The sequence below is a fragment of the Tachyglossus aculeatus genome, chromosome 1 (assembly GCF_015852505.1).
Source record: "Tachyglossus aculeatus isolate mTacAcu1 chromosome 1, mTacAcu1.pri, whole genome shotgun sequence".
Classification (NCBI taxonomy): Eukaryota; Metazoa; Chordata; class Mammalia; order Monotremata; family Tachyglossidae; genus Tachyglossus; species Tachyglossus aculeatus.
This window is the reverse complement of record NC_052066.1, coordinates 57016801-57034430: the sequence shown is the minus strand read 5'-3', so window position 1 is coordinate 57034430 and position 17630 is coordinate 57016801. Positions and strand designations below refer to the sequence as shown.

At 39.8% G+C, this 17630-nt stretch overlaps 1 protein-coding gene across 1 annotated transcript in view; it reads left to right on the top strand.

The window, feature by feature from the left end:
• The window catches only part of NAALADL2 (N-acetylated alpha-linked acidic dipeptidase like 2), a 989255-nt gene that overhangs the window by 761629 nt on the left and 209996 nt on the right, over window positions 1–17630 (top strand). Inside the window, exon 11 of the mRNA XM_038750200.1 lies at window positions 8565–8711. Within this exon, the coding sequence (XP_038606128.1) occupies window positions 8565–8711 (147 nt within the window). The remainder of the gene's footprint in view (window positions 1–8564; window positions 8712–17630) is intronic.

The following is a 17630-nucleotide window of genomic DNA, read 5'->3' as shown; positions in this document are numbered from 1 at the left end:
ACACTATGGAAAGAGAATAAAGGGACTGGAAAATTTTATTAAGGACACTATTTTTGTGTAGCTGATGTGTGCAATGCATCCTTCCTCATAACATATGCATAAATGTTAGGAATACAACCAGTAGCAAGAGCATAACAAATACCACAAGAGATAGAAAATCCCATGCAAGGCAAGGAAACTAAGGAATTAAATGAGGAAAGAGAAAATGATATCATTGTGAGAAAGAAATAACTAAGGATGTTTCATGATAGGTTTGGAAAATGGACATAAAGGTGAGTGAGGAACCTGATAGTCACTTTGCTGAGGTCATCTGTGCTCCTTGAATATAGCCTGCCAAAAAGAATTGTGATGTCAATGGAAATGGAGAGTCTGAATGTAGTCTCCCAATAGCCACATGGATCATTTGTTAAAGGAGGGCCATTTTAAGCATATTCAACATAATGTAAACTACTTGGCAATTTAGAGCTGGAAGAGACAACTTATGATCGCATATCAGGAAATATGATGTTCACCAGCCCATACTGGGTTAACATTCATAGAGAAGGAACTGTGTTGAGCCCACAACAAGTTGCCTCTTTAGTGACTGTTTGTGATCCCATGAACAACAAGTTCAAAGAAGGCATTTGATGGGCTCTACCTGAGACAGGTGATCACTGGCCTGTGGGGGTGGACCATGGAAGGAGGCATGGCCTTCTCTCCCTGTTCTACCCAGTAACCAGGACTGGACCAGTCAATGACTGCCACGGAGAGCCACAGCTGTGATGCCTAAGGCAGATAAAAGGCACTCATTTTGAATCTTGAGGAGGCATGCTGAAGCATGCAGAGGAGAAGCAAGAAGGAAGCACGCTGAGAGCAGCAGAAGCAGCAAGAGAGCAGGACGCAGAAGGCAGCAGCACTAAGAAGCAGCATTGACAGAATATGCTCCTTTGACCAGCAGACTGGTAGTGGACCCATGGTGGAGTGGAGTGAGTGAGTATGTGTATGGGTCACTCCCTTGCACGATGGTAAAACTAAGTAAAAGACTTGCCACAGTAACTTCGGTGATCAGAGATGTGTGACTTTACTATGTGTCACCGAGGCTTTCCCAGTCCAGGAACATCCCAGTTGGTATGAACCAGAGGGGCTTACAACAGGAACATATGGAAAAAATCTCAACAAACCCATTTGTCATTCCGACATTGGTATTTAGCATATTCAGCAGGGTAGATAGACACAGTATTGATGGCAAGTAACTGGCATAGTTCCTTTAATTTATGGACCATGTTTATGAGCCCATTGTTGGGTAGGGACCGTCTCTTTATGTTGCCAACTTGTACTTCCCAAGCGCTTTAGTACAGTGCTCTGCACACAGAAAGTGCTCAATAAATACAATTGAAAGAATGAATGAATGAATAAAGGACACCACAAGATTGGAAAGGAAATGCAAGAATTAAGGTGTGGGTGCATAAAATCAGGCTGGATATTTAAAGAGCAAGTGACTATACTGTGAATGATACCTGGAAAGAGACATTCATTTAAATAAATACAATGAACAAAAAGCTACAAATAATTTGGGCAAGAAATATGCCAGGACAAATGGTGACCGAAAATCCAGCAGGTAGAGGAAAGGAGAATGTATCAGTTTCAGTAAAATTGGAGCATGGCTTGAGAGTCAGAAGGACCTGGATTTTAATCCTGGCTTCCTCACTTTGTTGTGTGAACTTGAACAAATCACTTCACTTATCTCTGCCTCAGTTACCTCATCTGTAAAATGGGGATTAAGAACTTGAGCCCCATGTGGGAAATAGACTGTGTCAAATCTTATATCCTACCTAGTGCTTAGTACAGTTCCTGGCACATAGCAAATGCTTTACATATACCATTAAAAAAAACACAATTGGTTGATAAATTGGTCCCAAAGAAGAAAAGAGAACCTCTCTACTCAGTATCAACTTGAATGATGTATGAATTGGATGATCAGTTGAAAAATGCATGCTGAGGAAGAAAAAATGATGATAAAGAGGAAGGGAAGGCTAATTAAAAATAAATTATTACAAGGCTATTTGTTATAGCCCAGCAGTTAGTCCAATTATGATGAAACAGAGAAAAAGCACTTTTTGAAGATCTCATCTGATCATCTTGTTTATGTTCATTCCAGTGCTTAACACAGATTTTTGGCATATAGTAAGCTTAATGAATATATCATTAAGAAACTAGTATTTAATAAACATAATCATTGTGGTCACTTGTTCATAGGGAGAGTCAGAAATATGTTGGATTATTCAGTGATCATTTTCTATGTGACCAGTGGAAATGTACTTCATTCCCCAAAACCCAGACATCAGTTAGGATTTTTTAAATTTTTCCAGGGTCAGAAATCCCACAGTCTTACATGATCGCTTATTATCTATCAATCAATCCATCAGTGTTATTTATTGAACACTTACTGTGTGCAGAGCACTGTACTAAGTGATAGGGAGATTACAATGCACTCTGCCCAAAAGGAGCTTTCAGTCTAAAGGGGGAAACATTCATAAATGTAACACGTCATACAACCATTATCTCTCTTCCCACTGTCCCTTAAATTTGCATCTCTCAGCCTTATCTCCATCTATCTACCTAAATAAGATTCCAAATCTGAAAACCTGTGAGTGTTACTATGGTTCAGTTTCAATTATTGTGATACCACATTACTGTTCTGCTGAAGGGTACATTTATTTAACCAAACATGACTTCACCTGCTTTTATTCCCTTATTAGTTTTGAGGATGTATTTTATAACATTTTCTAATAATACAAATTAGAATTGAGGCTAGATAAAAAATGGAAGAAACCAAAAGGAGACTAACTTTTTCTAAGAAAAATGAGTTTGATCAGAATTTTCAGTGTTTATGGCTGCCACTATGGTCAGAGATCCTCATATTTGGAAAAACCCTGAAAATCCCTGAGCATTTTGGAGGTGGCTTTACAGAGTGATTGTCCCTTTTTTCAAGGTTGCTAAGGAGGAGTTTCAACATTGCTAGTGAAGAGCAGGGGTATGTGGGGAGAAGAAGCAGGGCTGATCAGGTTCCTGCCCCATTTTTTGCAGGGGCTCATGGGCAAGCGGGAGAAGCACTGTCAAGGTTTCCCAGAAGATTTAGATTTGTTGAGAAAGTCATTTGTACATTATCAAAGATGCAAACCTATCAGGGGCCTTTTGTCCCCTCCACCATGCTGCATCCTTAGTGGGTTAACTAGATATGGATAAGTCTTCATAGCAGCCACTGACACAGCAATGCCAAAGATCTAAAGATTTCAGATGTGTGCTCAAAAATTTATGGAGACTGAGTTTAATTTATTTCTCAGAAAGCTAAGAAAAGTTAAAATACATTAAAAATATTATTTAAAGTATAACAATATACTATTCAAATTTTTAGCAACAATATACTATTCAAATTTTTAGCAACACAGCTAGCCATATGCCAGCTTCTTTCTCCCCTCCACCCCGCAACTCGCCCAACACATATACACTGTAAAATACAATCTCTTTGCTTCCTTTTCATCTGAAAGATTTTGTAGATGAAAAGTGTTCAATAAACTGAAAGTCTCTCAGGGTCACATTAGTCGCTATGATTTGCAATTTTATTTCTCATGTTTGCGAGGGAGAAGACTGTGGTCCTGAGCATGAAGTTAATAATGCGTATATATATTTAGATGGGATTTGCTAATACTATTTCAGATCTGTAGATTTATAAGCATTAATACCCTGGTTGGATAGTGTTTTTTTAAATTTCTTTAATCAAAAACGACTTCACCTGCTTTTATTCCCTTATTAGTTTTGAGGATATATTCCATAATATTTTATAATAATACAAATTAGAATGGAGGCCATTTAAAAATAGAAGAAAACCAAAACAAGACTATTTTTTAAGAAAGTATGAATTTGACAATAATTATCAGTGTTATAACTGAAAGTAGCTTATTCTGGACTCTAGAAATTCTGCTGATATTGCCATTCATTTGTATGCATACTGTAAAATCATTTGTATGCTTTGTCTATTTCCTTCTCCTGTCCTTCCCACTGCCACTGCCTTTAGATTGCTGAACGTTTGGAATTTAAAATCATAGCAAAATGAATAAAATCATCCCTCATTGACTGGAATAAAATGCAAGCTGCTTTACTGGGTCCATAAACCAAAAGGCATATTTTGTAATTCCTATTTATGGCTTTGTTATTATTTTACTTCTGTATAGCTTGTGAGGGGAATGCCTTAACCAGCTTCTTTCAAAATGCAAATGATAATATCTGTATTTATTTTAATTTGAGATCATTAATGCTGGAGGGTGTCTTTTTTTATTTGTTTCCTGTCTCACTGAGTTGACCTGATGAGGTAAAGGAAAAGGTTTTTTAAATGAATTTTCCTATCATGAAAAGCCACTATGATATGTACATACAAAATGACAAAGGAATAACTCCATTTTGTGTGTATGAATATTAAACTATTTAAATTCATTTAAAATCATTTTTAAAAAGATGGGAAAATATTGATATGCATACTTGATACCTCCATTTTATAATTTACTTGTGTCATTGTATTGTTCTCTCCTCCGGAGTTTTGGCTGTTCATGAATGTGTGCATATTCTTAGGAGTCAGCAATGGTTCATTTTATAGTCAATTAATCATTTGTTAAACGCCTGCTGTGCACAGAGAACTGTATTAAGCATTTGGGAGTGTACAGTATAACAGATTTGGTAGACATATTCCTTGCCCACAGGGAGCTTACAATTTAGAAGGCAGCTAAGCTTGTTGAGGGCACAGAATGTATCTACCAACTTTGTTATTTTGTACTTTCTCAGAGGTTAGTGTTGTGCTCTGCACACAGTATGAGCTCAATAAATAGGATTGATTACAACTTTTGTCTCTGAGTAAGCTGGGACAATTCCCATTATTACTGTCTTTGTCTTGATAATCTTATCAAACAAGATGAATGAACCACACTTGTAGTCAGGCATTGATTTGCAACAATACTTTGAATATTGTATATCAAACACCTTGAATCAATTCAATGTGTAAAGTCAGTTGATTAAAGTTATTAAGTGCTTATAGTTTGTAGGACACTGTGCTTGGGAGAATATAGTAAAGTTGGTAGGCATTATCCTTGCCCTCAAGGAATTTGTAATCTTATTGAAGAGACAGTTCTATAAAATAAATTTAATTTAGGGAAAACACCGAAAGTTCTTGCTTTGGGGGTAGGGATAGTGATAATAATAATAGTGGTATTTGCTAAGTGCTTACTATGTGCCAAGCACTGTTCATTCAAGTGTGCAGGTGATGCAAAAGGAGGCTGAATAAGGAGGGGAATGATTAGTCAGAAAAGGCTTCCTGGAGAAAATCTGATTTTAGTAGTGCTTTGAAGATGGAAGTATGGTGGTCTGTAGGATATGACAGAGGGAGTTCCAGGAAGGAGGGAATATTCCTGTTGTGTGCAGGGATTGTCTATCTCCATTGCTTTACTGTACTTTCCAAGCATTTAATACAGTGCTCTGCACACAGTAAGCTAAGTGCTCACTAGATACTATTGAATGTATTTGAATGTGGAGTTGATGGCAAGGGAAAATAGATTGATGCAAAATAAGGTGTACGAAGAGCCAAGTGTATGGACTGAGTCATAGTGGGAAAGGAGAAAGGTTGAATAGGAGGGGATAATTGATTGAGTGCCTTAACACTACTTGTAAGGTGTTTCTATTTGATGTGGATATGGAAGGACAACCATTGGAACTCTTCTTTTTATGAGTGGGGGATGTGTACAAAATTGTTAGAGTGAAGAGTGATATCTGACATGAGAAGGGACAGGATAGAAGTAAGTAGGGATGACAGCAAGGAAGCCAATGCGGTAGTCTAGGTGGGGTACATCAAGTGCTTGGTAGTAATTTAATGAAGAGGAATGGGCAGATTCTAGAGATGTTGTGATGGGAGAATTGACAGGATTGGGTAACAGACTGAAACCAGTCTTCACAATTTTCTAGGTGACAGGAGGTCATCAGGAACATCACCGTGGGTAGCGAAATCCCCATTTTACAGATGAGGAAACTGAGGCACAGAGGTGCTCAGTGACTTGTCCAAGGTCACACAGCAGGCAAGAGGCAGAGCCAGGTTTAGAACAGGTTCACTGACTCCCACCCCCATACACTTTCTACTAGGCAGCACTGTCGGAAAATGTCCACATTCTTTAATGTTTCTTCATGCTCTGTTCCAGTAATTAACCGATCAATCAATAGTACCCGTCTAACTGTGAAGTCCTGTGCTTAAATTAACATTATTTGAATTTTAATCTACACCATTAGTCACACTCCTCATTCCTTGATGGTTTTTCCTCCCCTATTGAGTCAGGATAATTCATTTTTCTTCCGCCCTTTAGAATTGTCCCACACTGTTGGCCCTAGCTGTTTAGCAAGTAGTGGGAGTTTTCCCACTTTCCTTTTATTTGTAGAATTTCCCACCAGATGGAATCCCCAGACCATTCCGTAGGCCCCAAGGTGAGAAGCCACAGTATCTACATTTTTAATATGGTGTTTCATTGTTGAGCCACACTGCCAGCTGCCATCGTGACTCAGTTGGTACACTTATAGTTTGAAAGCCCAAGAGTCTGAATTCTAATAATAATAATAATGGCATTTATTAAGCATTTACTATGTGCAAAGCACTGTTCTAAGCACTGGGGAGGTTACAAGGTGATGAGGTTGTCCCACGGGGGGCTCACAATCTTAATCCCCATTTTACAGATGAGGCCCAGAGAAGTGAGGTGACTTGCCCAAAGTCACACAGCTGACAATTGGCAGAGCTGGGATTTGAACCCATGACCTTTGGGTTCAAAATCCTTCTAACCCAAGGATTTTGTAGGGTCAAGCTGCCTCTACATTTGGAAGGATGATTTCCATTCTAAATAACATTGAAAACCCAGGGTCTCTCAGTCCTAACAAAGCTCCACATCAAGGGCTGCTGCAAAAAATTATTGGACTCCATGTGAGAAAGTCCCTTCTAGACTGTGAGCCCGTTGTTGGATAAGGACCAATATTCTTGCTTTCAAGCCAAATAAACCATTGTAGAAAACGACATCATTTAGAGAATTATTCAGTCATTCAACAGCTTTGAACTGTCTTTGAAAGTATAAACTCTTTCCATTGGTATTATGTGCAATTTAAAGCTTTTACATTGATGATACACATTTTCATAGAAACACTCTATATGTTGCCAACTTGTACTTCCCAAGAGCTTAGTACAGTGCTCTGCGCACAGTAAGTGCTCAATAAATACGATTGAATGAATGAATGAAAGGGTAAAGGATCAAGGTCAAATCTACTTAACTATTTCCACAGGAATGTGTCTTCACTTATAAGGCAATGGGAAAATGGGCAATTTTAGCATTAGAGAAGCAGCATGGCTCAGTGGAAAGAGCACAGGCTTGGGAGTCAGAGGTCATGGGTTCTAATCCTGGCTCCACCACTTGTCAGCTGTGTGACTTGGGGCCAGTCACTTAACTTCTCTGTGCCTCAGTTACCTCATCTATAAAATGGAGATTAAGACGATGAGCCCCACGTGGGACAACCTAATTACCTTGTATCCCCCCAGCACTTAGAATAGTGGTTGGCACATAGTAAGCACTTAACAAATACCATCATCATCATCATCATCGTTTCAAATTATTTTGTATTTGTGGTGATTTTTCTTCTTATTTCAGCATTTGCTTTTCTAACCTCTATTGTGTTGCTACCTCAAATCCAAGTAATCATGGATTTTGATTTAGGGCAACTAAACTCTGATTCTCAGGTCTGGAGTTTGTGTTTGAGGATCATATCAGGTAAAAATAAAGTTCTAATTAATTATTTCAAAGAATTAGCCAAATGTTACCCCCTAAGGTCAATCAATAATATTTATTGAGCACTTTGTGTTGAACACTCTATTAAATGCTTAGAAGAGTAAAATTCTATTTGATAGGCATGATTCCTGTTCTCAAATCACTTGCAGTCTAATAGTTGGGTTGTTTTGTCCTGTCCAAATAGGAGTCTAAATAGAATCCTGATATCCTGATTTATCCCATTCCTCAGTACTCAAATCACACTATTGCAGTAGACTATCCTGATTTCCTCAAATTCGTCTGAATCTATAATTGTTCTGCCTATTGAATTTGTTAGTATGTTGCTTTTTGTGGTATTAAGTGCTTACTATGGAGGGAGAGGTGGTATTAATCCACATCTTACATTTGAGGAAACTGAGGCAAGGAGAGGCAAGTGACTTGCACAAAATTACAACAATAAGCAATTGACAGACTCAGAATTAGAATCCGGGTCTGTGCTCTTACCGGTAGGCTACACTGCTTCCCAACTCTGAGAGACGACTCATTTCTTGCTGAATGAAGCAATTACATTAAATGAAGTTTATAAAAACTTTTCATTGGGAAGTGCTTCGTCAATGTAATTGGCCAGCGCTTAGAACAGTGCTTTGCACATACTAAGTGCTTAATAAATGCCATTATTATTATTATTATTATAAAGTTTACGGGTCAGCAATTCATGTGTAACTATAATTTTGACTTTTTTTTCCCCAGAAAAAGAACTTTATTTGCCCTGGAAGAACAAAATGTCCTGAAGCCAATGTCAGTTCTATTCAGATGCAAGGTGATGCCGATTATTTCATCAGCCACCTTGGAGTCCCTGCTGCACAGATTGCTTATGAGGACATCAAAACGTTAAAGGTAATTATTACAGAAAATGCACAAATGCCAAAATAGTAAGCATTCATAATATAGTTTTAGCCTGAATATTCTTGCTTTCATGCCAAATAAGCCACTGTAGGAAACGACATCATTTAGAGAATTATTCAGTCATTCCACAGCTTTGAACTGCTTTTGAAAGTACAAGCTCTTTCCACTGGTGTTATGTGTAATTTAAAGCTTTTACATTGATGATCACACATTTTCATAGAAACACTCTGAAAAAATTTGGGGTAATTGGATTAACATCACAATCAGAGTAATCTTTAGTATTCTCAGTATCTGATAATATGTCTAGCACATTCTCCTGCCCAAGAAAGATTGTTTATATAGGATTTGCACCTAAAAAGATCTGTCTTTGTTTATGAAAGAGAGATAAGCCCCTTCCTCCCAGACTAAGCCCCTTCCTTCCTCTCCCCCTCGTCCCCCTCTCCATCCCCCCATCTTACCTCCTTCCCTTCCCCACAGCACCTTTATATATGTATATATGTTTGTACATATTTATTACTCTATTTATTTTACTTGTACATATCTATTCTATTTATTTTATTTTGTTAGCATGTTTGGTTTTGTTCTCTGTCTCCCCCTTTTAGACTGTGAGCCCACTGTTGGGTAGGGACTGTCTCTATACGTTGCCAACTTGTACTTCCCAAGCGCATAGTACAGTGCTCTGCACACAGTAGGCACTCAATAAATACGATTGATGATGATGATGATGATTTCTTTCTAGAAAAGCTGATCAGCAATATGCTTTTATCTGATTGGACTTATAACTGACAGAATGTCTGATTCATTTGTCTCCTCTGCAATGATGCATTGCCATCACCTAAACCAGCAAGATTATGAGTGTGTAGAAACAGCATAGCCTAACAGAAACAGCACAGGTCTGAGAGTTAAGGCATCTGGGTTCTAATCCCAGCTCTATCGCTCACCTGCTGTGTGATACAGCAAGGTCACACAGCAGGCCACAACTTTTGTTGTTATTCTTCTGCAAGATGGGTATTATATACCTGTTCTCTCTTCTCCCTTAATAATAATAATAATATTAATTTTGCTATTTAAATGCTTACTACGTGATGATGATGATGGCATTTTTGGCTTACTATGTGCCAAGCACTGTTCTAAGCACTGGGGGGGACATAAGGTAATGAGGTTGTCCCACATAGGGCTCACAGTCTTAATCCCCATTTCACAGATGAGGGAACTGAGGCCCAGAGAAGTGGAGTGACTTGCCCGAAGTCACACAGCTGACAAGTGGCAGAACTGGGATTAGAACCCATGACCTCTGACTTCCAAGCCAGGGCTCTGTCCACTGAGCCATGTTCCTTCTCCACGCTGTGCCAGGCACTGTATTAAGCACTGGAGAAGACATAATATAATTGGATTGGATTCAGTCCCTGTCAGTCAATCAATCAATCGTATTTATTGAGTGGTTACTGTTTGCAGAGCACTGTACTAAGTGCTTGGGAAGTACAAGAGACAGTCCCTACCCAACAGTGGGCTCACAGTCCAGCTCACTGTCCCAAATAGGGCTCACAGTCTAAATCCCCATTTTATAGATGAGGTAATTAAGGCACAGAGAAGTCAAGTGACTTGCCCAAGGTCACATAGCTGACAAGTGGCAGGGTCAGGATTAGGATTCAAGTCCTTCTGCCTCCTGGGTCTGAGTCTATCAAATAGGCCATGCTGACTGTGATCCCCATGTGGGGCAAGAAGTGTGTCAAAAATAATTACCTTGTATATACTCCAGCATTTAGTACAATGCTTGGCACATACTAAGGGCTTAACACATACCGCAGTTATCATAATAATCATTCATTCATTCAATTGTATTTATTGAGTGCTTACTGTGTGCAGAGCACTGTACTAAGTGCTTGGGAAGTACAAGTTCTTATTATAATATTTGTAATGTTATTATTATGTCTTTTAGCTGTTTGTGTCCTTGCATAGTTGAGAGAGGGTTTACTCCACTCTGTTTCCTGTGCATCTGGTAGGGTGACTTCCAAGCTCCAGGAGAACTACTTCTCTTGTGCATTTCCCTAATAATTATACCCCAGAGACCCAAGCTGAGTTGGGACCAATAGCAGCACAGAACCAGTGGTTCTTTTGAAGCAACATAAAAAACCTCTTTGCCAGTGGATTTGAAGTTGCTGATTTCTCTTGGTCCTCTTACTTCCACCACTGAAATGCAGATGGTTCTCAAGGCTCTCCCTAGAAGAGCCCATTGCCTCCCATGACTTCAACTACCGGTCTCTATGCAGCTGCCTCCCTAATCTATCTCACTTGCCTTGACTTCTCTCACTTGGTAATCTCTCATCTCCTGATAATGATAATTGTGGTATTTAATAATAATAGTAATAATAATAATGGCATTTATTAAGTGCTTACTATGTGCAAAGCACTGTTCTAAGCTCTCGGGAGGTTACAAGGTGATCAGATTGTCCCACAGGGGGCTCACGGTCTTAATCCCCATTTTACAGATGAGGTCACTGAGGCCCAGAGAAGTGAAGTGACTTGCCCAAAGTCCCACTGCTGACAATTGGCAGAGCTGGGATTCGAACCCATGACCACTGACTTCAAAGCCTGTGCTCTTTCCACTGAGCCACAGTGCTTCTCCATGTGTTTAAGTGTTTACTATGTGCCAGGCACTGCTCTAAGCACTGGGGTAGGTACAAGCTAATGTGGTTGGACATGATCCATGTCCCAAGTGAGGCTCACATCTTAATCCTCATTTTACAGATGAGGTAACTGAGGCACAGAGAAGTTAAGTGACTTGCCAAGGTCACACAGCAGACAAGTGGGGGATCTGGATTAGAATCCATGACATTTTGACTCAGAGACCTGTGCTCTATCTACTAGGCAACTCTGCTCTTCTCCCTCTCTTTCAACCCTCACATTATATGTTATCAAATCCTGTTAATTCTCCCTCCATAACATTTCCGACATCCAGCTCTCTCTCTCCACCAAAGGGAATTGGATGAAGCTCTTGTAGTACTGAAGTACTTGAAACTTGACTACTGCATAGGCCTCCTCAGAGGTCCAAAGTGGGGTGTGATAGGCATAAGAGAAGCAGCATGGCTCAGTGGAAAGGGCATGGGCTTGGGAGTCAGAGGTCATGGGTTCGAATCCTGGCTTAGCCACTTGTCAGCTGTGTGACCTTGGGCAAGCCACTTAACTTCTCTGTGCCTCAGTTATCTCATCTGTAAAATGGAGATTAAGACTGTGAGCCCCCCGTGGGACAACCTGATCACCTTGTATCCCCCCAGCGCTTAGAACACTGCTTTGCACATAGTAAGTGCTTAACAAATACTATCATCATTATCATTATGAGGTGTTTGGTTGGCTTACAAATTTGTCTTGGGAGTCCTAATTGTTCTTCCAATTCAAAGTCAAAGGAGTTGAACTATTACCCAATATGGCACTGCCTTCCCCTGCCAGTAATGTGATCTAACAGTGACCTGGTGCTCACTCCCAAGCAGGCCCAGTGTAGCGGTGGACCAGTTTGGGAAATGTAAATGTCAAACCTGGATTTATTTTTCATTGTTTCTTTAAATAGAAAACAAAAACAAGGGGGCTGCGGAAATGGGCTTTTTTGCTTTCCCCACATTGGATGGTGCTCCAGAGCCTGGCATTTATATCCCCCTTCATCCACACGTGCCTTGTCTTTGGAGGAAACCACACTCATACATGTGGCACTAGTGGACAATCCACAATCTGTGTGAGTCCCTTCTTCCTGTGGTGCTTCATGGAAAATCCCATGTCTGGACAACTCAAAATGCTCCAACCTGTTGTGCAAACCTTCCTGCTGGAGAAGCAGCATGGCTTAGTGGAAAAAGCCCGGGCTTGGGAGTCATAGGATTTGGGTTCTAATCCCGGTTCCTCCACTTGTCTGCTGGGTAACCTTGGGCAGTATCTACCTCAGCACGTAGTACGTAGGAAGCTTGGGCAAGTCACTTAACTTCTCTGCGCCTCAGTTACCTCATCTGTAAAATGGGGGTTAAGACTGTGAGCCCCATGTGGGACAACCTAATTACCTTGTACTTACTCCAGTGCTTAGAACAGTGCTTGGAACCTAGTAAGTGCTTAATAAATACCATAATTATTATTATTACCTCAGTAATCTTCTTGCCTCAGTCTCTCCCCTTCTACTCCATACTTCACTGTATTGCTAAAAGTTCCCTGTTCATTTAGGCACTAAGCAGAAATGATCATCTCTGCTAATTGTATTGTATTGTATCCTTCCAAGCACTTAATACAGTGCTCTGCACATAGTGAGTGCTCAATAAAGATGAATGTTTGATTGATCATTGGCTTTAAGGCACTCAGTCAATTCTCTCCTTTCTAACTCACTTATCCCACTATTCCCCAGTCCACACTGTTCACTTCAACAAGCTACTTCTTATCCCTTCCACCATTTACCCATATCCTCAGTCCTGCCTGGAGCTCCCTCCCATCCTCAAATCTTTTTTGAAATCATAGATCTTCCAGGAGACCTCCCCGATTAATCGTAAACCTCCACAGTATGAATCCCACTGAATATATAGCCCTTTCGCATTACTCCTAGTTGTTTAATCCCTGTAGCCCTATGTACATAGCTTATATCCTCTATTATTGATTTCTATTAATTGCTTGTCTCCTCCAATAAGATTGCCAGATCTTTGAGGGCACATTTTACTCTTCCAACTCTGTCTACACAGAGTAGGCACTTAGAGAATGTTATTGATAGATTACTTTCTCTGCATATTTTCTATGGATCCTCTCCCTGTAATCCCCTTCCACTTCTACTGAAAATGAGTAAGAGAATTTGGAACCATTTGCCTCTTTAGTTTTTGGCATCTGTACTGCTAATTTTCCAATAATTAGGTTTAACACGCAAAGCAATCTATGGATTTGCCAAATGTTAGAATGATTCCTCCTCAAAAGATATTGCCCTGTTAATTGAAAATCTCCTGTCACACGCTTCATTTTAATAAGAAGGTTTTCAATTTGTAAACGCGATTGCACCTGTTAGGAAAGCCGCCTGCTTCAGATTAAATACAATGCAGAGGTTGCTGTAAATGGAGTGAAAAAGCAGATGCTCCCTGACTAAGAGTGCAATATTTATTACTGGATTGTGGTCCAATGAACATTCCTTCTGTCACTTAACAGCTGTTTCAGATAGTGTCTGTTCCAGATCGGTGTAGTCACTATCTGTAGAGCATGTCAGAGGATCTGCACCCTTAAGTATATCAAAGTAGCCATGTCTTGTTTATTACCTTTCTAAACATGAAATAGTTTTTTTTTTCCTCTAAAACATTTCATGGAATTGCCCCTTCTTATTCAAATGTACGACCACTATCTCGGCCTATGCACTTGTCATATCCTGGTTTGGCAACTGTTTTTCATTCATTCACTCATTCAGTCATATTAATTGAGCACTTACTGTGTGCGGAGCACTGTAGTAAGTGCGCGGAAAGCACAATTCAGCAACAAATAGAGACAATCTTTACCCAGCAACGGGCTCACAGTCTAGGAGGGGGAAGACAGACAAGAAAAAGCGAAACAAGTAGACAGCCATCAATAGTGTCAATATAAATAAATAGAATTATAGATATGTACATATTATTAATAAAATAAATAGAGTAATAAATATGTATATATATACACAAGTACGGTGGGGTGGAGAAGGGGGTAGTGCAGAGAGAGGAAGTCAGCTTCTGCACTGGTAATTGCCACCAGTCTTTTCACCCTCTGGTCCACACTCCACTCTGCTGTCCAGGTCATCTTTCTAAAACACTGTTTGATGTGCTTATAGCTATAGTTTTATTTATTCTAATGGTTTTGACACCTGTCTACATGTTTTCTTTTGTTGTCTGTCTCCCCCTTCTAGACTGTGAGCCCACTGTTGGGTAAGGACCATCTTCATATGTTGCTGACTTGTACTTCCCAAGCACTTAGTACAGTGCTCTGCACACAGTAAGCACTCAATAAATACACTGGAAAGAATGAATGGTGGGTGGAGGAAGTGTCCACCCCATGTCAGATCCCATCCCCTTCTTCCCTGAGGGCAATTCAATTTCCATTGTTATGGACCTTGTTATAATAATAATAATGATGATGGCATTTCATTAAGCGCTTACTATGTGCCAAGCACTGTTCTAAACGCTGAGGGGAGGGGGTACAAGGGAATCAGGTTGTTCCACATGGGGCTCACAGTCTTCATCCTCATTTCACTGATGAGGTAACTGAGGCCCAGAGAAGTGAAGTGATTTGCCCAAAGTCACACAGCTGACAAATGGTTGAGTCAGGATTAGAACCCAGTCAATAAGTGGTATTCATTGAGTGTACGTGTTTTGTGCTGAGCACTGTAGTAAACATTTGATAGATTACAATACCGGCTCATAATAGAGTACAATACCTTTTCACAAGGACCTTGGAATCTAGTGGGATAATATACCTTTAGTATTAACTCTGATGTTGACAGTGATAAATAGCAGCACCTGGCAAATACACCATGGTCTTCACAGTAATTGTTCTATAAGAAATAAAAATGTACTTCATTCTGCCATAAATTGGGTTTTCAAGAAATGCTCTGTATTGATTCTGATAAGGAGTTTAGAGAACAAACTTCCAAAAATGCACACCTATTTGATCTCAGTGTATCATCATCTAATAAACTGCTTGCATGCAGGCGAGCAGGGTAGAAGGGAGTTAGTTCTATACCTTGAGTTTTCTTTATCGCCAGGTCTCGCAAGAATGCAGTATTCACATTAAATCACAACAGGTATATATCACTTACAAACCATTCATGTTGCTCCTCAAAATTTGCTCAGTTGAAAATATTTCATGAGATGTGAATGGTTAGAGTTATTTTAAATGCTTTAACGGTGGAAGCAGAAAGTTAAATTTAGTACAGTTTTGAACTGAACTTGTACTTGAATGTCTTTCTCTGTCAAGCAAAAAAAAAAAATCCATAAGCGTGAAATCTTTAAGCCACTAATGGCTCCTGGTAGGGGTTAAAAGGAACTCTCAAATCTATCACTTTGGAGTGAGCCCTTTAAATCTCGAGGCAAAAGTGTTCAACAAGAAGAAAGTCGGGAATTGATGCCTATACCAATTATCCATCTAGGTCTTTTTGATTCACCTTCTTTGGAAATAGCTGGAAGATCATTGTATGGCGTATGGATAGAATCTGATCTTTTTTTTTTTCTTCCTACTATCTTATTTGGAAACAGTTTTGAGTGTGAACAATTCAGTTTTCATACTTTACAACATCTGATGTGGTGTTGCACTTTTCTCTTTTTTTTAATATGACAAAGGAGTGGAACTGACATGTTTTGTAAGTGTGGCTGTTTTTTCCCCATCTTAAAATAGGGTTTTACCCTTCATCTGTTCCACAGAATTCTGTACAAATCATAACCCCATGTAACATGTGACTCAGTCCATTAGAAAGAAGTGGTAAACCTCTATCAAAGAATCCATGGTTGGATATTAGAATTGAAAAGCTTTTGTCAAATAAGTAAGAACTCTTATCTACAGATGTGATACTGGTAAATAATAATAATAATAATAATGGCATTTATTAAGCACTTGCTATGTGCAAAGCACTGTTCTAAGCACTGGGGAGGTTACAAGGTGATCAGGTTGTCCCGGGGGGGGTTCACAGTCTTAATCCTCATTTTACAGATGAGGTAATTGAGGCACAGAGAAGTTAAATGACTTGCCCAGAGTCAATCAATCAATCAATCAATCGTATTTATTGAGCGCTTACTATGTGCAGAACACTGTACTAAGCGCTTGGGAAGTACAAATTGGCATCACATAGAGACAGTCCCTACCCAACAGTGGGCTCACAGTCTAAAAGGGGGAGACAGAGTCACACAGCTGACAATTGATGGAGCTCAGATTTGAACCCATGACCTCTGACTCCAAAGCCCATGCTCTTTCCACTGAGCCATGCTGCTTGTATGTTCCTACTATTAAGAATAACAATAATAATTATGGTATTTATTAAGCTTCCTTTATGTCAAGCACTATACTAAGCCCTGGGTTAGGTTAAAAAAAAAATCAGATCAGACACAGTCCCTGTCCCACATGGAATTCACAGTCTGAGGAAAGTGGGTGGGTGTGGAAGGGAGGGCCACATAAAATCTGGGTGTGAATTGCCTATTGTGTTTGATTGGATTACAGTAGTTTTTGGGTGTCTTGTTTGATCAATCTCCACACAGGTGATGAGTTTAATTTATGACATGTTCATGAGCAACTTTCTTTGGTTCTTTAGGCAGGATCTGATTTATCAGAAGGTCTGTCAATCTTCTGATGCAGTGAAATTATAGTGGGACAAAGAGTACACAAGACAGAGAGGATGTTTCTGAAAAACCGAAATCAATATCCTCCCATATCTTACCACCATGCCACACTCATGTCCTCATAGCCAGCAAGGAGAAGAGGTGCAGGGGGTACTTTGGGGGTGTCAAGCTACTGTTGCTGCTCATCTGGACATAGTAAGCGCTCAATAAATATGATTGATGATGATGATCTGGAGGACACAGTGGAGGGGCAGAGGAGCTCTGGTGTATCATGTCAGTGAAGGGAAACAGAGAGGTAAGTGCTAGAGGTATGGGAGCTGGGATTGCCGAAAGTCCCACCTTCCTCTTCACCAACTCCAGTTCCCTGTTGCTAAACTAGCAATTAATATAGTTGAAACCACTTAGACAACGGATGAGGCAGTGACCTACTGCTCAGTTTATCTATTCATCCTGGAGGGCCTTGTTACAAAAACAGAAAATAGTTCAAAATTATGACAGTCCTTAATGGAGCCAGAGGGCAAACAGGTATAAATCCCCATTTTACAGATGAGGAACCTGAAGCACAGTAAAGTGACTTGCCCAAGGTCATGCAGCAGGCAAGTGGGAGAGCAGA